The sequence below is a fragment of the Hydra vulgaris genome, chromosome 02, assembly GCF_038396675.1.
Source record: "Hydra vulgaris chromosome 02, alternate assembly HydraT2T_AEP".
In the NCBI taxonomy this organism is placed as follows: Eukaryota; Metazoa; Cnidaria; class Hydrozoa; order Anthoathecata; family Hydridae; genus Hydra; species Hydra vulgaris.
In genome coordinates this window covers 26,305,782-26,332,500 of record NC_088921.1, presented here as the reverse complement: position 1 = coordinate 26,332,500, position 26,719 = coordinate 26,305,782, and the positions used below count along the sequence as shown (strand labels likewise).

Here is a 26,719-nt window from a genome sequence, read left to right as displayed (position 1 = left end):
TATAGCCCCAGGCCCCACAATGTTAGGGGCTCCAAAATAGTCAAGAAGACCTACTCATTTTTATGCTGTGCCACATAAAAAAGGACCTCCAAAAAAAAATAGCCCCCGGCCCTGATAAGTCCAACATGATTCTAATAAAAGTAACGCTAGTTCTAGTTTTATTGAAGCTAAATTAATTTATAAATAAAAAAGTTTTTTTAATAACTATTTTATGCTTCGCGTAGTTTAAAAAGTTTAACATATTTGAAACAATTCCTAGTTAGATAAACAAATGAAATAATCAAATCATTGAGTTACTGTAGAAATTGAATTAGCTAGATAGAAATCAACTAAAAAGATAAAAAAATACTTTATGAAGAGGAAACGGAACTGCTTCACAACACCGCTGATAATGTTTAGTGAGTGGGCTTTTTAATTTTAATTAGTATTTAAAACAGAAGTTTGCAATTATTCTTTTTATTCTATCGCACTAAGATGTTTTTGAGAACATTTAAGTTTCCATGTATGTCCGTAAAACTAAATTTTTTGTTAGCCGTTTTGAGAATATTTAAGTTTATGTAGGCTCGTACCTACATAAACTTAAATATTCTCAAAACGGCTAAAAATTCTGGCCAGTTTTTCGCAACTAAATATAATTTCCATGGTCAGTATTTGAGAGCAACCGCTCCCGCTTCCTGACCAAGCCTGAACTTGAAATTTCAAGTTTGCTTCTTGCATTCCACCCTTAAAAGTATAAATATTTTTTAAATATATATATATATATATGTATGTATGTATGTATATTATGCATAAATGACATGTTTTTTTTTACCAAATATTTATCTATTAAAAATGTTTACGATTTAAATAAAACTTTTTCACTTGCACTATCTGATCTGATGTTACTGTAGCTAGATCTATGTTTGATTTTCAGGACTGATCCTTGCTATCCTATTGTGTATTATGCACGTCTCTGCAGTTTTAACTCATTTAAATATATAATTATTTTAAGCATGTGTTAAAAATTCTTTCAAATGTTTTAAAAAATTTTAAAATTTTAAGTTCAAGATTATTTAAATAAGAATTGTTTGAATTTATTTAAATAGAAATCATTTTAAAATAAATTCCTGAAAACAATCTGTGTTTATACAAAATGTTTAATCTTGATATTGCATTAAATTAAATTAAATTAAAAACAATAATGATATTGCACTTTTCATATTCTAGTCAAAATTTCTTGTTAAAATAATTTTTAGTTAAAGGCTTATTATATGTTGACATCATAAAATGTAAATAGATATATGGCTAACTTTTGCAAGTAAATGTCTTTAACCATATAAAGTATATTTAGTAGTTGAGTAGTTTACCTGGTTGTTTTAATTTACTTTATAGGGTAAATTTACTCTGGTGTACTTTATCCATTAGATAAATCACACTAAATTTAACTTTAAAATTGATTTCATATATTATTGACTTCCATGCAGAGATTTAAAATAAATAAAATTCAATAGTGTGTTACGTTCAATGAAAATCTCTGTGCAAGAGTGTAAATGATCATACTTATATTTAAAAGTTTAGCATGATGAATGATAACCTCTAACAAAAATGTCAGACAAAAACATTCTATATTTTATAGAAAAGCCTAAAAAAATGTCTAAATTAATCGCATAGGCGCGAAAAGCAATCATAATACCTTTAATTCAAGCCATGACTTGGTCAGAAAATATTCTTTTTGGTTTTTTGCCCATCAGGTCAGGCTGGGCTATTTTAAAATTAAAGCGTACAACTTTTGACCCACAAGGATCACCTTTATTTTTTTGGCATATAATAATAAGTATTTTATATTTTGAATTTTTTTACCTGGATTAACATCTTACTGTTTTATAAAATTAAATTTGAACATAATAGTTGTTTTTTCTGCAAAAGTTTTTTTGATCTGTTAAATTTGAGTTAATTTGCCCCTTGATCACCAATGTAACATACTGTAACAGTTTTAATTGTGTTATATTTATAGCAAATAAACATTAATTTTTAGATGACTCTCGAAAAAGAAGCTATCAAGATTTTGGTATGTTTGGTAGTTATATATATATATATATATATATATATATATATATATATATATATATATATATATATATATATATATATATATATATATATATATATATATATATATATATATATATGTATGTATGTATGTATATATATGTATGTATCTATGTATATATATATATATGTATGTATATTTATGTATGTATATATAAATAGATATGTATGTATGTATATATATGTATATATATATATATATATATATATATATATATATATATATATATATATTATATATATGTGATAGAATTTTTTTTTATAAAATTTAAATATTAAAAAATATGACAAATGAAATTATATATTTAAAAACAGTTTTTTAAAGCAAACTTTTCTATAAATTAACTTATTTCTAATATTGCTTTACCTGGTTCACTATTTTAAAGAAAGTGTTTTTTATTGCTGTTTGTTGTGGCTGCTAGCCACTAAATCAAAAAATTTTGAAAATAGTTTAACATTGCTTATAGATCATTTTCAGACATTGAACAAACTAAAAGTTTTTATAGAAAAGGTCAAAATTTTAAGGTTACGTATACTAAACATAGTTATAAGTGCTAAAGTTAAATTTTTTCTTTTGTTTACTGTGAAGAAATGTTATTAAAAAGTGTAAATGTTTCTTTGTAAAGAAAAAAACTTTATTCAACTTACTATACTTAACAAAGAATAAAATAATTTTAAAGAAGGAATTAACAACACTTTTATTTAATATGTTATTATTTAACCAGCATGTACTTAGTTGGAAAAAATAAATATTTATATCAATAAAAAAGTTATAAAAACTGATAATTTTTTTTAAATAATAAAAAATGACTTTTAAAGTTTGTTTATAATAGACAGTTTGTTATAAACAATCTTCAAAAGTCTATTTTTATTATTTAAAAGCATTTTGCATAAAATATAAAAACATTTTATTAAAAGTTATTTTAAAATATTGAAGTTATTTGTATCATAAAAGCACAAAATATAAGCTAAATTATATATATAATATTCTTTGATAATTTAAATAAACAATTTGATAAAACAATAAACATTGGTCAAGTAATTTTTTGTTTTCGTTTAAGAGAGTTTCAGGTAATATAAAATTGTTAGAAAAAAATAAATGTTTAAAGTTATCTATTCCAAATGCAAACTAAGAAACTTTTAAAATAATTTCCTAATTAACTTTAAGTTTAATATATATATATCTTCTATAGCTTGTTTAGATGAGCATTTGCTCGCTAGTTTTGCTTATCTTTATAGGATACAGCATTTTCAAAAAAAGAATAATGAAAGAAAAGATTGCTGCCCCATTCCAAACCCTCAGTCAATGTAGTACTGAAGTCATTCTATTTGTTAGTTGATGTATGTACTAAAGCCCCTGGCAGCAGGCTGTTTCAGCTTGATGTCAGAGTGCTCATCTAAACTAGCAATTTAAGTTTTATATATATATATTTTTATATAAACATTACCGTCTATAATTATTTGAATGGTTGCACTTTTTAATATATAAAAGTTTTAACTACTATTAGGAGAAAAACTGAAAACACAATCTACCTGAATTATATGATATCTTCATATTTATTAGGTTTTAAAAAAAATAGTATAAAGTTCCATTAGAATAGTTTATAATTTTCATATAAAATTGCGTAGAATGCATATTCTTGGCATTCTACTTAACGACTTATCCAATTTGTCAAAGTCAGTTTTGTGCCACTAACCAATAAGTTTTTTCCACATCTTATGCATCATTAGGTATTTGAAATTTTTGACATTATATTTAATTCCTCTCATAAAAATCATTCTATTCAGTATTTGATGATTCTCGAGCTCAGTCAAATAACTTATACAATGTTTTGAAGAATATGAATTTAAGCTTTAAATTTTTTCTCCAAAAAAAATAAATGGCTTCCCATTAACCCAAAATTCAAAGGTATAGCATGACTTTTTAAGTGTCCAAGTAAACTACATTTGTTATGGCTCCCTCTATTTTTACAATGTCTCCTGTAACAATCTAACCAAAATAGCCCCACAACCTAACACTACATCCATCATCTTTTACAGTCAATAATACACACTATTTTATCATACATTAAACAATTTTTTTCAGACTAGCAATCTTCTCTTGAAACCAAAGATTTAAACCTTCAGCACATCGGCTCACGTTTACAGATATTAATGGTCCATTTTTTTAATATAATTTTGCCCACTTAAGCATTTTTACTATTTTAATGATTTTTTATCACAGCATTTTAATCAAAATTCTTTTATTTTTTTAAATTATTTAATAGTGCAAAATAAACATAAAAAATGATTAAAAATAGCGTTTAAAAAAAAAAAGTTAATGTCATTCAAATAATTATGAACGGGAGTGTATGTGTATAAATGTATGTGTGTATATATATATAAATTTGTTTTACAACAGCACCATCTGAGCCTTTTCCAAAGCGAATGACAATAGAAGGAGGTATTTTTAAACAAAGTTCTAATACTTTATCTAATATCATGTTATTGGTAACATTTTTTTATATTTTTGAATTTGAATATTTATACATATTTTTCAGCTGTAGACCACTCTGACCCTAAAATTATAGCACAGCAAGTTGCGAACAGTCTTGTACAAAGGTAGATATTAAATATATTATTCTATACATTTTTAATATCACTTTTACTGAAATTTTTTTTTTATTGTTAGAGCTGGTATAGGCTCCATGTTAGTTGAAGATGTTTCTATTCCAAATAAACTCGTTGGTTTAGGTATATTTTTAACATGCTTGAAAAAAAATTTGTTTATTTAAGTGTTATTCTAATTACAAAATTTGTTGTTGGTATTATTTTTAGTATTAAGTTAATAAAAGAATCTATAGTCATGATTTTATTCTTCTGTTATTCATTAAAAAAAGATTTTGAAAAAATAATTTTTATCTTTTTTTTTAATGACTTTTTAAATGTGATTTTAATTATTATATATGTTTAAATTTGTATTTTTAAGGGTATAAAGCCTTTTGTTAATTTTTTTTTAAGAAACAAAGTTAAAACATTTTTGTTTATTTTATTTATTTTCTAGTCATCGGTCGTGGAGGGGAAATGATAAATAGACTACAATCTGATTCTGGTGCTAAAATACAAGTTGCTCCAGGTAAAATGTGTATTCTACTATTTCATTTTTCCAACTTCCTCTACCTCTCATAAATTTTTTGTCAAAAGTACTGCATAATGACCGTATTATATATTTTTTAAATTCAAAGAAGGTTTTCTTTTATGAATAATGCGTTATTTTTCTGGTCACTGTGCTTGCTATTATCACTATTCTGGCTACCTTGCATTATTTTCAATGTTCAATTAATTTAAACATTTGATCAAGTTCCAAAAGAAAGTGCATATAAACTCAAATATATTCTACTCTTTTTTATATATTTTATTCTTTACTTATATAATTTATTGTTTACTTATATAATTTATTCTTTACTTATATAATTTATTCTTTATTTATATAAAGTACTAAGTAGAAAGTTATGTGTAATTTTAATTAGTTATTAAATAGTTTGTTATTTTAAAAAGTTTTCTCTTATTATATATTTATAATTGTAATTTAAAGATCCACCACCAAACATGATGGATATTGATCGCCAAATTACTATAACTGGCTCCAGCGAAGCTGTGAGGTAAATTTGATTTTTATTGCTTAATGAAATATTTCAAAAAAATGTTTTCATTAATATTATTAAGTTAGCTAGATATTTAGAAATTATGTAAGTCATTTAGGATTCTCTGTTTTCAAAATTTGTTTTAAACATAAATTTTCTACTAAATTTTAGTAAAGCTAAACAGCTAATCGAACAAATAAGAAATGAGGGAAAAGTACCAGAAAGATTGGTAAGTAAAGTTCTAAATTTTATTATAAATATACTGGTTTTTTACTTAAATATATGTTGTTTATTCTTTTAACTCTAAAATTCAGTGCAAATCATTTACAAAAACTATTAAATTTTAAGTAATGAATTGTTTTTGAGTGTTTCCATAGCAGTTTAATAAATTTATTATGTCTGTTAAGTTCATAAAATAATAATAGATAATAAATATAGTTAAATAGTTTACATTGACAATAGACTTTTATGAAATATAAAATTGCTGAAATGTTTGCTTATGTTTTTGGAAATGCTTGTGTAAATTATGTTTATTCCATAAAATTATGTGGTTAAATAAATTTAAATTATGTTTGCTCCATATTACCTGAACATCTCAAACCTCCTATCTCATAAGAACATACTCAAACCTGAAATACCTGAACATACTCAAACCTCCTTTCTCATAAGAAAAAAACTAAAATAAAATATAAATGGATCAATATGTTTTATAGTTTTTTGTTGGTCAAAATAAATCTTTTCTGTTAAATATGTTTTCATTTCATATTAAATTATTTTTTTAGCGCCATTTAATATTTATAAGTATTAAAATGTTTCATTTTAAGTAAAGATCTAATGGTTTCTTTAGGTGCTAACAATTTTTGAACTGAGAGAAAAAACTAGATTTTGCTAATAAAGTTTAGGTCTAAAATAATATTTTTCTCTATCCTATTCCTGAAATGTGGACTTCATCATAAGTGGTGATAGGGATGCCTCCTGCAAACATAAGTTATTTTATTTTAACGCCTCTCTAGGCATATAGTTGAAGATAATGATTCATCAGCATTAAATAACATTTATTTGGCCTTAGACTTTTTATCAAATAAATAATAATGAAGACTATTTTATATAAAATAGTCAAATAATAAAGACTATTTTATCATATAAATAATATTGAATTGTCTAATCAGAGTTATCAATTTATGTCACAGGTAAGTTAACATTTGTCACAGATGAAATATTTAAATAAATGGAGCCTGAAATTATTCTTGTTTCAAATATATTAAATTATCTTTATTTAGCTTGATTATTATTACATCATTGTAATAATAAGTTTGCATAACAAAATAATTTGTTTTTTGAGTTTTAAACTACATTTACATAAACTAATATTTAGAAAATAATACACAATTTATATTAGCTATGAACACAAAATTTTTTTATTTAAAAAATTTAATTTTAAAATTTAATTTTGTGCATTACTACACTGTGACAAAAGTCTTTATATTTACAACATACAGTCACTGAAATTAATACAACTGATGTCTGATAAAATAAATTCTATTACTTTAATAATTACAGTATAGTTTTTTTAATATAAATATCATTTTGGTCTCAATTATTTAATAGAATAATTATAACATATGTAAAACATCTGATGAGAAAATTATAAAGAATAAAAATGTTTAATAATATATATTTTCTTTTTTGACTTGCTTTGAAAATTATGTATTAACATAAGCATAACAAAACATATAAGCATAAGAAATTATAGAACTTAATAAGATATTTAATGACCATAGTTTTAGTTTTAAAAACTTAATTGGATGTAAAAATTTTGCATATACAATGTCTGCCTACAGTTACTTATGACATGCTACCGTCCATATTTTGATGCAATCAAGTAAATGAACTTTTAGAAGAGATTTTTTATTGATTGAAAAAAGGTTATTTCAAAATGTAAATTATTATGTATGTAGATATTATTCCATCTTGTTTAGAATAATGTATAAAAAAACTGAGTCTCCTAGGCACTAAAACTTTTTGGGTCCCCAATAATTTATATAAATTTTTTTTAAATCATTTTCATATTTAAATTTAATACATTTTTATTTGTGTTGAACTAAAAAAAAAATTCATAGATTAAATATTGTACAGAAATATTACATTTATGTTTAATAATATTGTAGAACTAGTTTTATTATTAATTCACAATAAAACTTGTCTTAATATTTACCGGCTTGGTCAAAAGCGGGTGCAATATAATATTTAGTTGCAACAACTCGGCCAGGGCTTTTTAGATGTTTTAAAAAATAAACATTTCAAAAATGCACAAAAAAAAACAACTTGACTGGTTCAGAGAAAATTACTAATAAATGAAATGAATTATTAACGGAAAAAAAATTTAACCAAAGCAATATAAATAACATTTAAAACTAATAATTTCTTAATTTCTCTCTTAATTTTTTTATAAAGTTTAGTGACTCACTTTTTTATAAAGTTACAACTTACTATTAATGATCTTTTAATAAGGAAACAAGCATTCTTCAATTTATCAAAGAGTATAATATAATTGTTTATTTATGTACTTATGCTCTATTTTAATAAGATTCTAATAAAACTAACGCTAGTTGAATTATATGATAAATAAAAAAGTAAATATTTTTTTATAACCATTTCACATTTTGCATAGTTTGCAAAGTTTAAAATATTTGAAACAGTTCTTCTTAAGTAATTTAACCAAAAAAAAAAAAATAATTTAGTTGTAAAGCTACTATCGAAATGTTATCTTTTTTTCGCATTGTCTTTAACATGTTTAAAAATTTCAGCAATGCGCCAGACCCCTTAATCAGGGGTCTATAATGATCAGTATCCAAACTGCAGACTAAGTATACATTTAATAACATTAAATTTTACTTCAATCTATTAGTTTATTATACTATATAAATTATAAGTTAATATGCAAGGGCCATATTCCAATTAAGTGAATCATATTTTTATTTTGTAATTTGCAAACTTAAACCAAATTTTTATTGCATCAAATTATTTGAAAGCAAATTTTTATGATAAGACTAAAAAAGATAATAATAATTTATGAAGACGAACTGCTTCACAATATCGCAATGATATCTAGTGAGTGGTTTTTTTAATATGTTTGTGTTCTGTATGAACCTCTGGCGCGGTGCTGGTATTAACATGTAGGTTTTGCCTCTAAGTATTGATGCTACCATGTTTGGCAGTCAACTGGTAAATGTTAAGTAGAATATTTTTGAATTGTTAGTTTGAAAATAAATTTTGTTGCAAATAAAAATAACCTGTAGGTTAAGTTGTTAATGAATATTACTGAATAGTAAATGCAGTTCAAGTATTAATTAACAAATTTTTTACTATATTAAAAAATTTTTAATATTAAGTTTAAATAGAATCTATGAAATTTTTTTTATATATTCACAAAATTTGAAAATGTTATAAATAAAGTGAAATATTATTGTTGATGTAGTTGTCTAGTTTTACTCTTTAAATTTTTATTAGATGTAATGTTTAACTTTTTTGTAGTTCTCAAATTAAATTAAGCAAATCATTAATTTTACAAAAAAGTTAGTGATTTTGCTATGTTTTGCAAGTAATTCAGTAGTGTATTTTAGGGCAAACATAGCATAATTTTTATGTATTTATATTACTTTATATGTATAGCTGTGTTACAAATGTTGTTTCATTAATTTTCATTACCAAGACTGGTTAGATATTTAATAATAAATTCAAAGTATTACATGTTTTTAAATCTTTATTCTTATCTTATTTCTAGTTGAAAAGAAAAAATATTTATACTTTTCTTAAAAAAAGAAGACTAATATTCTTTTTCTATGAGAGGAAAAATAATATTGAATTCAGGATATGATGTTTATGGAAGTTCATTTTATGTATTTCAGCTCATTTTGTTTAAGCTTATTTATTGTATTTAGATGCTTGCTGCAAATTTACCAGGAGAGTTTTCAATTGAAATGAAAATTGCTGCTGGTAAAGTTGGACTTGTAATTGGTAAAGCTTAATTGATTAAATTTAATGAGATAATATTTAAATTTGTATTGATTTAATATAATGTTAATTTTTTTTTTTTAATTGTTATAATTTTATTCCTTCATTCTGGATATGGTTTTTGTTTAAATAACATTAGTGTATTTATTTACGTAATATCTTTTTTACAAAAATGCTGTTGCTAGCATTTTCCTGTTCTGCCTTTTTGCTTACAATTTTCTGTTATTTTAAAAATCAACTTAATCTGATCAATTTATTTGATCAAATCAAATTTTATTATTAAAATTTTATCACAAATCAAGTTTATTTCAACTATTTTTTTAGGGAAAGGTGGTGAAACAATAAAGTCTCTTCAGGTTTGTTTAAACTGTTGTTTGTTTTGTATTAATTTATTATTATATAACAATATATTTTTCTAAATGTTTTTCTTTTCTTTATGACAGGAAAGAGCAGGCTGTAAAATGATTCTCTTTCAAGATGGTGAATATGCGCAGGCTGCAGAAAAACCTCTTAAGATAAGCGGAGAACAATCTAAAGTTTTAGTAAGCAAAAAATTGTGTTATCACAGAATATAGAATATTAAGTAATAAAAAATATTTATAAAGTTTATTTGTAAATGTATTAAATTAAATAACTTGTACAATATTTATTTGTGAATTAATTAAAATTAAAAATATTTTTAAAAAAACTTTAAGGGTAGTTTTATAAATAGTTATTTGCTATGAGTAGGTAAGTAAATTGGTTGTGTTGGTCAGTACATAAAAAGTCCAGCTTTAAAAGTCACTAAAATAAATCACTATTTTAGAGTAATAAAATAAATGACTAATTAGGGTTTTCTGTGCTTAGGAGCTTTAAAAAAGGTTAAGGGATTCATGGCCTATTTAGCAAGAAACTATATAGATATTGTGAATGCAGGAATAGTTTTTAACATCGAGTTCTTATTTAAAGTTACAGCCAGGAATTTTAAAGTAAAGTATAATAGGTTTCAAGACTTAAAAACTCAAATATTTTTTCTGGATCTAGTTCATAAATCTTTTAAGAATTTTGTAGCTCCTATACACTAGAGGCCTTTCTCGGGACTTTCCATCCCTAATTAGAATGTAATGATAATTAAAATAATTAGCATATTAAGGTATAATAATGCTAGCGTATCAAGAATAATAAAGATTAAATACAGTTTATTGTAAAGATGATATGCAAGAAATAAAATTTATATTTTTGAAAATAACATCACTTATATAATAAGATGTGTATATTATTTTATAGTATGGCAAACAGTTGGTTCAAGATTTAATTGTATCAAAAGAAATTGAGGTAATTAAATTTTATAAAGAATACTAGTACATTTAAAGTTTGCGCCCAAAAGGTGTTTTATTATTTTGAATCTAATCTATGTAAGTATTAGATTTTTTTAATAATTATACTATGTATATACTATGTATTTATTGTATATAATGTATTAAATTATAAAAAACATTCAGTAAAAAATCAGTTTTTTTATTTTTATTTTGAATAATGTAGTTTGCGCAATCAGATACAATACTCCTAATTTTTCCCTAACCAAAAAGAAGTATTTGTTAATGCATTTGATACCAAAGCATTATAGTATAATATTTTTTAACAATGCTCCTAAAAATTTCAAAAAGTAGAGCTAATAAAATTCTGTTTTTCAATTTTATTCATAGACTTAAGCAAATAAAAGCAATGCCACAAGAAAAACTTTTACCGTAATGTCCAGCATGTATACCCAAAACTTATGCAAAATTTTTATTTTTATAAAAATAAAATGTAAATGTGTATTCCATGTTACAAATTCATTTTAATAACTAAACTGATTGTCTAAGTGAATTATATATATAAGAATATAAAGATATTTTTTATCTTTTAATTTAATATATATTAGTTTAATTAATTTTGCCAAGTTAAATGTGTTTTCTATTGTTTACATGGCTATTAGAAAAGCTACTTTTTTATAGTTGTAACAAATTATTGTTATAAATTTAATTTTTAGTTTTATATCTTGTTGTAAATTATATTTTGGCATAAATAAAAATAATTTCAAATAATTATGTTAAAATGTGTGAAATGTTTTCATTTAGTTATTCAAATTGTATGAACGGCTGTATATTTTAGGGACATGTTGCATCTACCTTCTGCAAAACATTATTATTGAAACAATAATCATGCTATTATCATAATTAAAAACTGAAATTTGTATTTCATATACATCCTCCTAACATGTTTTTAGGCTGACAAAACTTCGTGCTACATATTTAATCAATCACCTTATACATCAGACATTACGGTATTTATTTTTCTTGTATGCCAGCGAGGCAATTGGGCATTGAATGTTAGGTATTTTATATTTTAGTTACATCCCGATATTTTTCATAAACTGATAAATGAATCTTAATCATTGTAAACCTTTAAAGACTGAAATAAGTACGATTGCTGAAAGATTATTGTTGGTATTTGTTGCAACTTGCTAGTGTTTGGAATGATATAGTTTTGAATTACTTAATAATGAAACTGCATTTTTTTTTATGTTCATGCAAAATAAACAAATGCTGATTGAAATTTGATCAAATCAAGAGGCTTATTATATGTTTTTTTTTTCTTCTTTTAAATCAATATTAAGCTTAGTTATAAAATTTTCTGATTTGGTAGAGTTTTTGTTTATTTAGTCAATGGTGCCCAATCCAGGAGATCCTGATCAAGTTGGCTATGAGGAGGTTAATAGTTATTGATATACTCAATCTTGAAAAATAAACTACTTTTTCACTTACTGTGTTTTAATTATTAGTACACAGGGCTTAAGTCAATAAGTCTCATGCTTTTAGCACATCATTTTAGCAATACAGTACGGTGTTATACTTTTAAAGTTTAGTATGCCTTATTCATGATCAAGGAACATGACTAAAATAAAACAAGTTAAGATAAAATATATATAAATTTGAGCCCTGTGTATACTTTCTTTTAAAATTAAAATTGATTTTTGTTATATTTTGCTTTAGTTATTTAATTTTATTTAATTTTTTTGAAAATTCTTTTTTAATAAACTTTTCTGTATTAAAGTTTCTTCTAAATTTGCAATAACCTTTAATGAAATAAATGATAGTTGAATTATCTTGCTTCTTTTAATATTATACTTATATGTACTGACATAGATACAAGTACCTCGTGAAGCTGTTGGATTTATAATTGGATCAAAAGGAGCTAATATTAATAATATTCAACAAATGACTGGTTGTAGAATTCAATTTAAAAGTATTGCTATTTGGTTTACTTTATTTCTTTCAAGTTAATCCTGTCCTTAGAAAAGCACTTAATTTAAATAAACAAATTCTTTCAACATTTGTTTATAGATGAAATGGAAGGTGAATTCAAAACAGCTACACTACAAGGCAATCCTCAAGCTATAGTTATGGGTAGAGAAAAGCTACTTGAAATACTGCAAGCTGTGAGTTTCAAAATTAATCGCTCTTATTTATTCAGTTTATTTATTTTTGCTTTTATTAGGCAATGATTTATTTTTATTTAAATAGTAACTCTGTGAGCAAATTTTTTAATCAATAATTTTTTGTTCCCTACATGTTATAGTTTTTCATTTGCTTTAGTAAACATTATTTTAGAAATTACTAATCTACGCTGTTTGATAATAATAACAATAAACTAAATTTATAAAAATCAATTGTTTAATTTGGTTACATGGAATACACATTTATATGGTTTGCTTGAATAAAATATTTTACCAAAATTTAGCTGTAATTAAAGTTTTTAAGTAAATTAATGTTCATCGTACCAATTTTCAATTATATGAATATAATTAAACAAATGTATAGTTAAATATTATATACATACCTACATACGTACATACATACATACATACATACATACATACATACATACATACATACACACATATCTATCTATACATATCTACTGCTGCTTTATTATGATTACATAGTTGTAATTTATATGCCTCGAATTTTTCAATTAGTAATAGTAAACGGGGCTGATATTTGACCTGAGCTAAAGTCGGGTTTATGGCTGGTGCTGTATAAATATTGGTGCATATTGATATAATACATAAAAACAAGTCAATATGCACCAATGTTTATGCAGTACCGTCCGTTAAATCAGCCCTGGCCACAGTCAAATACCAGCCCCGGTCGTTTACTAATTAGTACCTGATAATAACTTTCTAAACCATTACCTTTCTGTTAATTTAGGTATATTAGCTGACTGGTTCAAGTATGTCTTTACTTGCACTCATTTGTTTTCATCAATGTGACATTTAATGTTTTTAATTGCACATTATTGGGTGTATTAGTATATATTCAATTAAAAAAAAATAATAAAAACGCTTTGACTTGAATGAATGAAAAACTTGAAGAATTAAAAACACATTGTCGCACAAGTCTTTGTCTATATATATGTATGTGTGTGTGTGTATATATACATATATATATATATATATTATATATATATATATATATATATATATATATATATATATATATATATATATATATATATATATATATATATATATATATATATATACGCACAAATGTACATACATAGAGATTGTATATTTACTTTTATAAGAATTTTTACTATCAAGGACAATTTAAACAGATTTTTACATAGATATTTTTATGTTCTGTATCACTAAACTTGTATATGTGCTTGAGACAAAATACTTATACATTCACCAATAAGTTTAGGTTTGGGCAGGGGAGTGTATTAATTTAATTATTTTTGCATTATTATTGTTAATGATATTTAAATCAGTATATTCGATATTGAGATAAATTGAATTTAATAAAATATATACAAATTAAAATATATTCAGTGCTTTTAAACGAATAGGCACAAAATTGTAGATTATTATTTTATAAAACATAAAGTTTAACCAAGGTAGCATAAGACTTAAAAAGAAAACTTTCTTTAGAAGTTTTTAATTTTATCAAGGTTTAGTTTGGGAATTCAGTTTCTTTTTTGTTCAAAAGTGAAAGGGACATTATTGAAAGATTTGGCCCAAATGTGGCAGAAGTAATCCATACCGGGAGAGATAAGTGATATATAAAAGTAGAGAATATATAATAGAAAATAGCAACCATAGATGTTGCTACTTTTATAATGGGTTCTGCATATGATTTCAACAAGCATAGTGTGTTAACATTTATTAATATAAAAAAATAAACATAAGCATGATAATAGTTTAAAAAATTTTTAATTAAGTTTCCCAAGATATTAAGCACTCCAAGCTTATCCAGAGGAAACATCACATATTGGTTCTAAGCAATCAACAACCATATATTTCTGTTTTAATAAATAGTGATGACTTTTTATGAAGGCTGAAGTACAAGATTGTACCATAAGCAAACGGAACCAATTTTGAGGTTAGATGAGAATAATAATTTTATAGATACAATATGCAAACAAGAGTGAATCCTTGCGCTACCCCAGAGAATAATAGAAATAATGAAGAATGAGTTGCCCGGCAAAAATAATTTAATTACTGTAGCAATATGGAATTTACAGTTTTTTTATAAGGTTATTTTTATTAAATAAAATATTTTTCTAAACATAAATTACTATATATTTTATAAAGATTAAAAAAAATAATTTTATTTAATTGATTTTAAATTTTTTTTTTTTTTTTTTTTTGAGTTCATTTTCTTAATTCAAAATTACAAAACAGCAACAAAAAATCTTTTTATAAGATAAAATAATAATATATATACAATCAAGCTTGTTTAGAGCTACATGAAATATCATTGTTGACATCATACTGAAAAAGGAACATGGAAAATAGGCACCATAAAGGGACTTTTCATTGGGATCTATCTATTTATAGTATTAATTAAAAAAAGTTTTTTTTAACTAAAATGTTTTTATTAAGTTAAATGTTATTTTTACTAAAACTTGTTACTAATGCAGTTACTAATTGGATTCCAAATAAATGTCATTGTACAGACCATGCTGGTACATAACTAGAAAAATTTTTTCTATATTATACAATTAAATTTTTATTCTCTTATTAAATTGTTCTTAAATTATTCATATAACATTTTCTATTAAATTTTTGAAGTGTAAGATTAATCGTTAACACTAGCAGAAAAAGTTTGAAATTATTTAAAGTTATTACATAGCGTGATCTTGAAGAAAAGGGTTTTTTTTTATTGGCATCTGAGTCAACTCATGCTTAAAAAGTTTATAATTTTACATTTTTCACATTATGAGGTAGTGGTGTAGTGATAGAGCACTCGCCTTGAAAACAAGAAGTTCCGAGTTCAATTTCCACCATGTCCCTGGTAGTACCGCGCTCAACTTGTTTCTCAGCGCAGTAGATTACTTGCGTTGTTGAGAGAGGATATAGAGTTGAGCGGGTTGTAACCATGACTAAAGTAGCCTCCTCAACTGTTGTGGTCTTTGTGGCCTTGGGGAGGTAAATTAAAATAAATTAATAAAAAATTTAAAATAGATTAGATGGCTAGGTTTATATAGAAGCAGCAGCAAGTAGAATGTGATACATGGGTAAAGTAGAACAGTTATCGTGAAAGGCTTCTTTTAAATGACTGGATTTAATGTTGTTTAATAAGTCTGTCAGAAATGAATTTTGATACTTAATATTAAGTATTTTAGAAATAAATCAATAAAAAAAACTTTTTCTCACTGTAAATTTGTTGAAACATAAAAACTTTGTAACTGGCTAGATTTTTTGTTCAATATCGAAATGTGCTAAATGCAAAACTTAATATAAATTTCTTTTGCCGTAAAACAGTTAAACTTATTTTTTTAAACTTTTTCCTCTCTTTCCAATCTTATGCCATAAAGCTCAATACAATTGTTTTAAATTGCTTCACACATAACCTTTTGATTTTACTTTACATGCATTTTATTTTTTACTGACATTTTTTTAACGATTACTATCAGGATGTTGAACAAGTCAAATAATTTTCATATTTCCTATGATAGATTCTTTTTCTCTTGTCCCTCTTGTTTAGAATTTTAGTGATTTAATTTTAAGAGTTTGATCATAGAAAAGTAATATCTAAATGAACATTAGTACTATTGTAGATTGTGATATAATGTATGTTGCTGATAGATTCAAACGTTTTGTTAAAAATGTAATGTGTTTAGCTAGAAACAAGTGATTAATAGCTTGGCTTCACTGTTTTTGAAATAATGGATTTGAAGTTTAAATTCTTAGTAATATAAAGATGATAAAGCTGATAAATTTGTCTGTTAGAAATTTATCAAGATGAAAATAAGAGGATTTTATTAATTTGTTAATTTTATTTTTCAGAAATAGTAAATGTCTCTTATTTTTAAATGTAATTAGAGCCTTAACATTTGAAAGATTACAGAAATCTGTTTTTGTGGAATTGAGCCGTTTATTGTCTAGTTCTCTGAATTGGTTTCAATAAAACTCAATTAAAATTTTAATGACACAAGCATAGTATAAAAAACTGTTATAACTGGCTAAGTATACAATACAATACTTTAATAAATTCCCTTTTAGTATCAAGATAGAGTCAATGGTACCGGAGGAACGTTTGTGAGTTGATTCTTTACATATAATTATTTATATAATTTTTTAAAAAGGTAAAATTTATGCCATGTCTTTTAAAAACAAGTGTTGCATTATATACCTACTTCCTTTTTTCTTCATTTTTCTTCTTGAACTTTTGTTATTTATTTATTAATTTTTTTTCATATACATTAAGTATCATTGATTAAAAATAATTGATATAAGGATCATTAAAAATTCTTTTGAAAATTTTTCGTTTTTTTTTTTAAAGGATGCTTAAAAGTTTTAAAAAATTTTAAAAATTATTTAAAAGTTTTAAAACATAATTTAAATTTTTTGTTAAAACCATTTTCATGCAACCATACAATTTAGGAAGGCCTTCTAATATTTTGAAACAAATTGTTTTTTCAGTATATAATGTATTCTATAGATGCATTAAAATATTTTATTTATTCTAAACAATATTAAAAAAAGTGAATCAAAGTATGTGTTATTTAATTGATTTTATAATATTTTTAAATTTTATGTGTCTAATAATCATTAAGCATTGCTACTACAATTTTTTTTAGATCTGCTCAATCAGTAATGTTAATCAAAATTAGTTTATGAGATTTTTTTAATTGCTTTTATTGATCTTTTAAATAAGTTGGTATTGACAGGTTTTACTAAAACTAATCGGTTATTATGTGTTGATTTTGCCTATCCTTATTTCAGTATGGCATCAATGATGTTTTATGTGGCATTAAATTTTTTTTCTTTTTACGCACTTATGTTTAGGTGTGTGTTTGCGCATTTTTATTATGGGTTTCTTTTTATAAGACCCTAAATAAAGTTTTTTGAACTAGCTTATGTTGTCTTAAGAATAAAAAAAAAGTTATGTTTTCTATTTAACTTTTTTTAATTTGCACAATAGGCATGCATATAATTTTGAAAAGTTTAATAAAAGTTAAAATTAACTAATTCAAGAGTTATTTATGTAAGACCCAAGACTTTAAGAGATATGTTTTCTTTATAGCAGTGGCGCAGCCCAAGACCAATAGGAATGACCACTGCAAGACCTGGTTGGGTTACACCCGGTGTACCCGGACATTTTGCTACTGCTAGACCAGGTTGGCCTGGCCATCAAGTTGGGCCAAGAGCTTGGGTTCCAAGAGTTCCTGGACAATATATACCAAGAGCAGCTGGAGGTTTAGGAGGTAGCAGTATTCTGCAACCTGGTCATAAACATATGGAAATTGATGTTCCGGCAAATAAATGTGGTTTAATTATTGGAAAAGGTACCATTTATAATTTGGGATTTAAATCTATTTTTATAATTCTTTTTTGATTTTATGATTTTCTTGAAGTATATATTCCTAAGAATGGATATTTTTGTGATTCTTAGGTGGAGAAACACTGAAATATATGCACACAGAAACTGGAATAAACATAGAAATAAAAAGAAATGTTCCGGATTCATCCCCTTTTCGTACATTTAATTTAAGAGGTATTTTATGAGAAACAGTATATTTAAATCAGTTGTTTGTTTAATATAGTTGTACTATATGCTATATATGTTTTATATTTCCTGAAATGTAGAACTGTACATATATAAATATATAATGTAAAAATGTATATTTAACAAAAGTTGTACTGTAGAACTCACACATTACTTTGAGATTCTTGTAAAATGTGTTGTTTATTTTTATTTTTTTATCTGATTCAGCAATTATATTCAGTTATATTTTAATTAATGCCTTTAATAAATCCTAAGTTTTATTCTAAGGTACTGATGAACAAATCTCTAAAGCTGAAACGTTTATTAGAGAAAAAGTTGGAGATCAGGTAAATTATCTTTCATTCTATCTACAATTTATAAAAAATATTGTAATAAATTTTTTAAAATATTAAGAATATGTTTTTATTTTCTAGTCTCTTACAGCTAAACCTGCTTCTGAAACTGATGATCAAAAGTAAGAGTTTTTAAGTTAAAAATTAAAACATAGTTCAAAATATATGGGTTTTTTGCTTCCTAGAATACATATGTTGGAGTTTTTTGGAGTTTTACTCTCTGCCATTCAAATTATTTAAATTTAATGCCATTGCTTTTAATTGTAACTAAAAGATCTTTTAAGCTCTAAAGTATGTCAACCTGGTACTCAAAAGAAGCGAAATTATAAAAAAATAATAATCAATTTACAAAAAAATAACTTTTTTCTTAAATAAATGCATAAAAACTATTGTTTTTAAGCTGAAAATAAAAAGTCATTATTTTCAAGTTTTAAAAAAATGGTTTTTTTAAACATGCTTTTTTTGTGAAGTGATTACTGTTTTTGAAGTTTTTGTATAATTTTGCTTCTTTTGAGTACCAGGTTGACATATTTTAGAAGAACTTTTATTTTCAAAATTTTAGGGACCAGTCAAATTTTTAAGGGTCTTGAGCTACCCCTAAAATAATTTTTTGTTCAAAAAAATTTTAAACCTCGTGTTTTAGTATTATATAAAACAAAGTAAAGGGGTACGAACAGGTTTTTTTCAAAAATGTTGTTTTAAGAGCCACCCTAATTAATATACTATTAAAAGTAATTATATTTTTAAAAGTCACAAAAAAATTCTACAATTACAACTTATTCTATACATATATTTCTTGAAAATGTATTAAGAACTCAAGTAATGACTGTAAGAAAAAGGTGACAGCAGCAATGTCAAAAAATGATTTTCTGAATAGTGTTGAATATATTATAAAGGCCTGTCCCAAAATAAAGGAATAGCGTTACAAACAATAAAATAGGAATTTGTCAAAAAATCAAAACTGTAATGTTTCGAATTTATAGTTGTTTTTAACATGCTAATGCCCATTGTGACAGTCAAATTCCAATTATGACAGGCTTTTCTATTTAAAGTAAAAAATTTTAAATTAACTGTTCAAAATATATAATTATTTTTTAAAATAAAAGTGATATAATAATGTTATAATTTCAGTCTGGCTTTTTTAATTTTATTTCAAGCTTAGATATTAAATATTAGTTAAAGGATTTAATTGTGTTATTTTTATTGTCAAGAAATATTATATATATTATAAGAAAAAGTTATATTTTTTGCAAAAATATTATTTTAACAAATTCATTCCTATTAAGCTTGTAAGCAACCATTAGTTAAGTTTTGAGATTGCAGTAAAGAAAACAAAGTTGAGGGCAAGAGTTGTTAACATAAGGCTTAAAAAACTTTAGATTGTATAGTCAGCAAAATATATATTATCTATTATTATTTTTTCTTTTAATTATCTAGTAATTATCTAGTAAAAATGGGTGAGTTGGATGATTGCCAAGTTACATGTGATATTTAGTTGATAGAGCAATAAGTGATAGCTTGGTTTAGCAGCAACCGTAATAATTTTTCTTTAATTAGTGCCAATCAAGGAAGCAGATGGGGTCCTCCACAACACAATAGCCAATGGGCAACACAAGCCACTCAGCAATGGGACGGTCAAGCTGTTTGGACTCAACCTCAGCAAGACCAATGGGGCCAGCAAGGGGCATGGAATCAACAACAACCTGTAACTTGGAACCAACCAACAGCTAATGGTGTGTGGGCTCCACAGCAACAATGGCAACAACCTAATGCCCAGTGGCCAGCTCAACAACAACCATGGGGACAACAAGTATGTTGAAATATATAAATTATAATAATAACTATATAGCGAATATATTTTAAGTTTTTTTATTTAACACTTGATGCATAATTATCTAGCAAGCACCTGGTACAGAAGTTACAAATGTAGAAGTTCCTGCAACTGACACAACTGCTGCACAAACAGGTTCTCAGCCAGACTATAGTGCAGCATGGGCTGCCTACTATCAGCAACAAAATCAATACTATCAGCAGTATATGCAACAGCAAACACCTGGTACTCCTGCTAATACAAACCCAACCGGAACAGCTAATCCAGGTATATCTACTCACTTATCTTTTAAGTATAATAATTGAAATAGTTAAATATAACTGATTATATTTTATTTGCTGTTTTAGTAAATATTTGTAAATAAAGTATTTGTATATATATTATATATATAACTTACTATTATATACTTGTTTGATACTAGATTGTATTACTGTATATATTTTACTGTATACTATAATTATATTACAATATATTTTATTTTAGCTGGAAATCAAGCTGCTGCTATGGCAGATTACCAAGCTAAGATGGCAGAATATTATAAATCCTTTGGTCAACAACCGCCCACTCAATAACGCTTACATAGAGGTATAAATAAAAATGCCTGATGCTAAAATTTCCTATTGCATATTTTCGGAGTGATTACAAATAGCTCTTCAAGTCAGCTTATATTAAAAAAATTTTAGTCATATTCTTGGGACTTGGATCTGACGTCGAATGTTGGATCTGGTGTTGCTTCTCCAATTATGATAAAACTCAATGTTTTTGGATGTTGAGGAGCTGTTTGTAACAAATTAAGCTGCATTGTATGTCTTTGTTTTTACTTCTCTCTTGTAGATAACAACATATTGATGTCGTTACATTGCAATTATTATACTGTTCTATTCTATGCTTGTCGCTTATGTTAATATGCATGTCATCAAATACGCTTGCATTTAAACTGATTTGATTGCTGTGAACATTTTCCTACATAAAACTATTATTGAATTAAAAGAAGATATTAATGGAAATATATAACTCTACTACAAAGATTAAATGACTGTAGCCCAATTTTGTATAGTCTTTGTTATTCTTAGTTTTTTAAGGTGTCATTAACAAGAAAGATAAAACTAGTTTTGGCTGCGTAGTATTTAATTTGTTATTACTCCTTTTTTAAGAGCATATTTTTTTATTTTTAAGCTTCTTTTTCGATTTCTTGTCAAATGATGCTAAAAATTATTCCATCTTGACCAGCAAGGCAGCGACATGGCAAAATCTTGAATCTCAGATAAAATGGTAACAAATTTCTTGCAGCATACATTGTCATTTTAATGATAGTGTTTATCATGTTACTATAGTGATAATATCTGAATTAAATCATTTTGATATTTGATAAAATTGATTTATTTCCTGTTGACTATATTATGCCATGTTAATTGATTTATTAATTAAATGCTGCATTTACTTTGTCATTGATTACATGTAATATTTTAAATTACTATCTGAAATTAAAGATAATTTTACAATTATTATTAGTGTATATTTAAACTAGAGATGGAATATAACCTAGTCTGAAACAAACAGCTACACCTCAACATTTTGAATTTCTAGGCTATATTTACCTTATTAATTAATGATTTTTTAAATATTTTTCCCCTGTTCACAATAAAACAATCTTAATCATTAAAGTGTTTTCTTCTATAATCAGTTACAATACTGTTTTTTATTCACAGTATTGTTATTTAGATCTTTTAAGTATAAGATCTAAGTATTTAAAACTTCCACAACCCAAATTAAACTAATTTGAGCTCAAAAATCAATTTATTAATTACAACCAAATTTTACTAGTTTAGAATTTAGGTTGAGGTTAAATTTTGGATTCTTCCATCTCTTATTTAAATGTTTTGGTTGATTTTTATTTTTATTAAAAATAGCTGCTCTTAAAGAGCAAGTGATTTCAACTTTTAATCAAAGTGTGTTTAACGGTAAGCTTTAAAGAGGTTACATTACAAAATTTGTCCAAAATGAGCATTAGAATATGTGTGACTGATATGCATACTGGTGGTGAGCCTCTACGTATAATAACTTCTGGATATCCTGAGATTAAAGGTAATACGCTGCTGGAAAAAAGACGTTATGTAAAAGATCATTTAGATCATATGCGTACATTTCTTATGCACGAACCTAGAGGTCATTTTGATCAGTATGGTGCATTGTTAGTCGAACCTGACAATAAAGAAGCTGATATTGCTGTGCTTTTTATGCACAATGAGGGTTATAGTACAATGTGTGGGCATGCAATAATTGCTTTGGGAAGGTATGTGGTTGACAACAAGTTAAATAAAAGTTTTTTAAATGTTTTTAATGGCTATGCTGAAACAAAAATCCAATGCCCTTGTGGAATGGTGCAGGCTAGAGTGGAAATAAGTAATGGCAGATCTGGTTGGTATTTTTAATGTTATTTTATTCCTATTTATATTTATCTTTATTTGTCAGTTTTAGATTTAAAAATTTGAATTTATTAAGATGATTTAATATATTTTGCTTTTATTGAAATAATTTTCAAAAAAGGTGCTGTAAGTTTTGTTAGCGTTCCGGCATTTGCATACAGAGTTGATGTAACTGTCAAACTTCCATCTTATGGGGAAGTCAAACTTGATATTAGTTTTGGTGGAGCATTTTATGCTTTAGTAGATGTTAATCAAGTTTCCTTGAATTTACTGGAAACTCCATCAATAAGTCTGATTACTTTTGCTAATGAAGTAATCAGAGTTGTCAATGAAAATTTTAAGATAGCTCATCCATTTGAGGAAGACCTCTCGTTTTTGTATGGTGCAATCTTAACTGATGGTAATGACTCAAATCCTAATGAAGTTTCAATGAATTTGTGTATATTTGCTGATAGCCAGGTAAGTTCGTTTTTAGTTATGAGTCTATGTAAATGTGTTACTTTTAGAAGGTTTGATTTAAATTCAATTAAAAAAAGGTTTTCCTTTTTTCTTCCTTCTTTTTAATTATTTGGTGCCCTCCCCAGCCATATTTCAATATTGTATTTATTTTAGGAAGAAAATAAGGAACAAGGATATTTATAATTTCAAAAGAAACTTTTTTAAATAATACTTTTTAAATAAAATACTCGTCAAAAAAAATCAAATAAAGTTTAAAAAGGTTAAGTAAAGTAACATTAAAATTCTTAAGATTTTCTTCTCTTTCTTTTCTGTTTTCAGATATATCTATTATCGTTTATCTTTAAGTTATTTTCTTTAAGATTTACGTGGAGCTAACTTAGTTTTATCATTGAATTTATATTTATTATCATTTTTATTTTAATTTAAACTTGATTAACTGTGCTACAGTCTCCTCTCATCCCTCTACTCACTAAACTTAGGTAGAGCATATAATTTAAAATCAATCAGTCAAAGTTTATTTAATTGGTGTTTAAATTTCTGAGTTTTTAATACTGGTTTTTTTACACCCTTATTGATACCATTTATAGCTTGACCGCTCTCCAACTGGTTCAGGTGTTACAGCTCGAATGGCTTTACAGCATGCTAAGGGGCTTGTAGATGTTAATGAACAACGTTCTTTTGTCAATTCAAAAACAAGAAGTAAATTTACAGGAGAGGTACGCATATAAAAATATTTAGTGAATTAATTTATATTATATAATATAGTTAATATCGGTGGAAATATGTCATTTCTAAACTACAAGATTTATTATTTACCTAGAAAATATCAAAAAAAAAAAGCTATTTCTTTGTAAACCAAAACAAAGTTTTTGAAATAGCCGCAATTGTGAATATTAAAAATAAAATAAATTTATAATTTATTTAAAAGGTGTAAAAGATTTAAATGTTTGTTGTTTCTTTAAATAATTCTTTATTTTTTAAATCTTTTAAATTTTATATAACTTTCTTTGTTTTACAAGTTGTTGCGAAACCCAATGACAAACTGAATTTGCTAAGTTATAAATTTTCCATTTTCTAAGAGTTTTTAACTTGTTTAGATTGTGCAAATGACTAGGTTTGGAGGATATGATGCCGTTCAGGTTAAAGTTGAAGGACATGCCTACTATACCGGAGAGAGTGTTTTTTATAATGAGGATGGTGATACGTTATCTGGTGGTTTTCTTATTAGATAATGTTTTCGACCAAGTATAGTCTACATTTGATGTTGAATATTTGTACTTTTTGTATTAAACATTTACTTGCCTAATGTAATAACGTGCAAAAATTATTACCTTTTTTCAATCTATTTAAAGGATTCAAAGGGGCGCAAAGTTCGAGTAAGTTGTTTAAGGATTTCATTTGCCTGGCATTTTAATCAAGTTTGCTTTTGAAATAACGATAAAGTTGACAAACTTAATTTTATGAAAAGTCAGTGGTATCGTGACAGCAAAAGTATTCAATTTACGGGTAAAAAATATACTATTTTTTGATGTCTTTACTCAAAACTTGGTACCTCGTCTGAAGCAAAACCATTACTTTCGCTAAAACCGCACAGTGTTGTTACGTTTCGATTATGGCTTTCGCGTGTCCAAGCGTGTTAAGTAATTTTGTCTTTGTATCATTAATACTAACAACAAAATATAAAAAATAAACTCGCGAAGTTTAACTTTTATATTTGGTAGGCTTATGAAAAACCTTTTTCAAACATCAAAGTTATATTCACAATAAAATTAAGCAATTATAAACAATAATTATGAAGTTAAATATTAGTGCCTCGAAATTTTATTAAAAAGTGTGGAAAAAAATTAAATCTTTAAAACTAAATTTCTCAAGTGACAATAGATCAACGGTCTAAATTTGAATATAAATTTTTTATGTACTATGTCATATAAAAGTGGATTGAAGCGCCCAAAAAGAATTTTAAAAATCTTATGAAACTGAGCATTTATACTTTAAAGCTGTATGCCCTATGATCACTAGAAACAAAGTAAGAGTAGCGGCGAAAACGTTGGAAATGCATTTTAATAAAACGCCGTTACTATATGTATGAAGAACATTCCTGAAAGTTAAGTTGCTCAAGATACAAAGTTTTAAAATTAAAAAAAAAAACTTGAAAAATTCAAGTTAAAAATCAAAATTTATGTCTATTAACACTCTTTAAAAGGTACCAGATGAATTTGTTTTATCGGTATCTAAGTATCTCTAATAAAGAGATCTTTTTTATTTATTTTTTTTAGTATTGAAGTTGAATTATGACGCTTGTTTACAACTCGCTTTTGGTCCTTTACAACCAGTTTTGAAGTAGTGATCCTAACAATCCGAAGTAACTTAAAATAGGTTTTATCTCCACCATGATTATATTAATTATTTATTTTAGGTATATATTATATATATAATAATTAATTATTGAAAAAAATATTCCTAGATAATGACGTTTGAAAGAAAATCTTGAAAAAATAATAATTAATATTATAAAAATAATAATAATAAATGAAAGGATTTTTATAATTATCATGTATAAAACTCTAATTTACCTTGTATACTTGTATAGTGGGTGTTGAATAAATATAAAAAAAATATGAGTTATTGCGGAGTTTATATAAATTTCAAATGTTTTTCTACTTTCATATGAATTTTTATACCTACAAATAAATTGAACGAAATGCTTCATTTGTGTTTTGTGTGCAAATATTTTCTTAGCAAATCATCTTACGATAAATATTTAAAAATCAGTTTTTATTGTATTATGAATAATATGATGTATTATATTATGAGGTAATTTAATTTTGTCAGTGTATGTATTTGTACCCTTAAGCTTGTCTAGTTGCCATATAACAGGAATATTCATTCCTAGGTCACATAAAAT

General features: G+C 25.1%; 2 protein-coding genes across 13 annotated transcripts in view; both read left to right on the top strand.

Moving 5' to 3' along the window:
- Nucleotides 1-22,303, top strand: part of LOC100213921 (far upstream element-binding protein 3) — a 36,164-nt gene extending 13,861 nt beyond the window's left edge. Inside the window, exons 3-26 of one of the 11 annotated variants that reach the window (XM_065790426.1) lie at nucleotides 2,015-2,047; nucleotides 4,490-4,531; nucleotides 4,629-4,689; nucleotides 4,760-4,821; nucleotides 5,132-5,203; nucleotides 5,663-5,729; nucleotides 5,883-5,940; nucleotides 9,653-9,728; nucleotides 10,050-10,081; nucleotides 10,169-10,267; nucleotides 10,992-11,039; nucleotides 11,974-12,030; nucleotides 12,410-12,457; nucleotides 12,893-12,992; nucleotides 13,091-13,185; nucleotides 17,260-17,295; nucleotides 18,284-18,545; nucleotides 18,653-18,754; nucleotides 19,034-19,092; nucleotides 19,180-19,220; nucleotides 20,656-20,908; nucleotides 20,998-21,196; nucleotides 21,413-21,514; nucleotides 22,106-22,303. In XM_065790426.1, coding sequence (XP_065646498.1) covers nucleotides 2,015-2,047; nucleotides 4,490-4,531; nucleotides 4,629-4,689; nucleotides 4,760-4,821; nucleotides 5,132-5,203; nucleotides 5,663-5,729; nucleotides 5,883-5,940; nucleotides 9,653-9,728; nucleotides 10,050-10,081; nucleotides 10,169-10,267; nucleotides 10,992-11,039; nucleotides 11,974-12,030; nucleotides 12,410-12,457; nucleotides 12,893-12,992; nucleotides 13,091-13,185; nucleotides 17,260-17,295; nucleotides 18,284-18,545; nucleotides 18,653-18,754; nucleotides 19,034-19,092; nucleotides 19,180-19,220; nucleotides 20,656-20,908; nucleotides 20,998-21,196; nucleotides 21,413-21,501 — 1,991 coding nt within the window. In that variant the 3' untranslated portion in view covers nucleotides 21,502-21,514; nucleotides 22,106-22,303. Of the gene's footprint in view, nucleotides 1-2,014; nucleotides 2,048-4,489; nucleotides 4,532-4,628; nucleotides 4,690-4,759; nucleotides 4,822-5,131; nucleotides 5,204-5,662; nucleotides 5,730-5,882; nucleotides 5,941-9,652; nucleotides 9,729-10,049; nucleotides 10,082-10,168; nucleotides 10,268-10,991; nucleotides 11,040-11,973; nucleotides 12,031-12,409; nucleotides 12,458-12,892; nucleotides 12,993-13,090; nucleotides 13,186-17,259; nucleotides 17,296-18,283; nucleotides 18,546-18,652; nucleotides 18,755-19,033; nucleotides 19,093-19,179; nucleotides 19,221-20,655; nucleotides 20,909-20,997; nucleotides 21,197-21,412; nucleotides 21,515-21,763; nucleotides 22,047-22,105 lie in introns of those variants that run through there. The other 10 variants (XM_065790425.1, XM_065790432.1, XM_065790429.1 and 7 more) reach the window with 10 other exon arrangements.
- LOC100198440 (trans-L-3-hydroxyproline dehydratase) lies at nucleotides 22,106-25,138 on the top strand. 2 transcript variants are annotated; one of them, XM_065790438.1, is made up of 5 exons: nucleotides 22,106-22,201; nucleotides 22,840-23,347; nucleotides 23,477-23,814; nucleotides 24,402-24,530; nucleotides 24,912-25,138. In XM_065790438.1, the coding sequence occupies exons 2-5, from the start codon at nucleotides 22,930-22,932 to the stop codon at nucleotides 25,044-25,046; spliced, it is 1,020 nt and encodes a 339-aa protein (XP_065646510.1). In that variant the 5' UTR covers nucleotides 22,106-22,201; nucleotides 22,840-22,929; the 3' UTR covers nucleotides 25,047-25,138. The 2 variants fall into 2 exon arrangements, with proteins under 2 accessions (XP_065646510.1, XP_065646509.1); XM_065790437.1 differs by lacking the exon at nucleotides 22,106-22,201 and having other exon boundaries at nucleotides 22,746-23,347.
- Nucleotides 25,139-26,719: the final 1,581 nt, after the last annotated feature.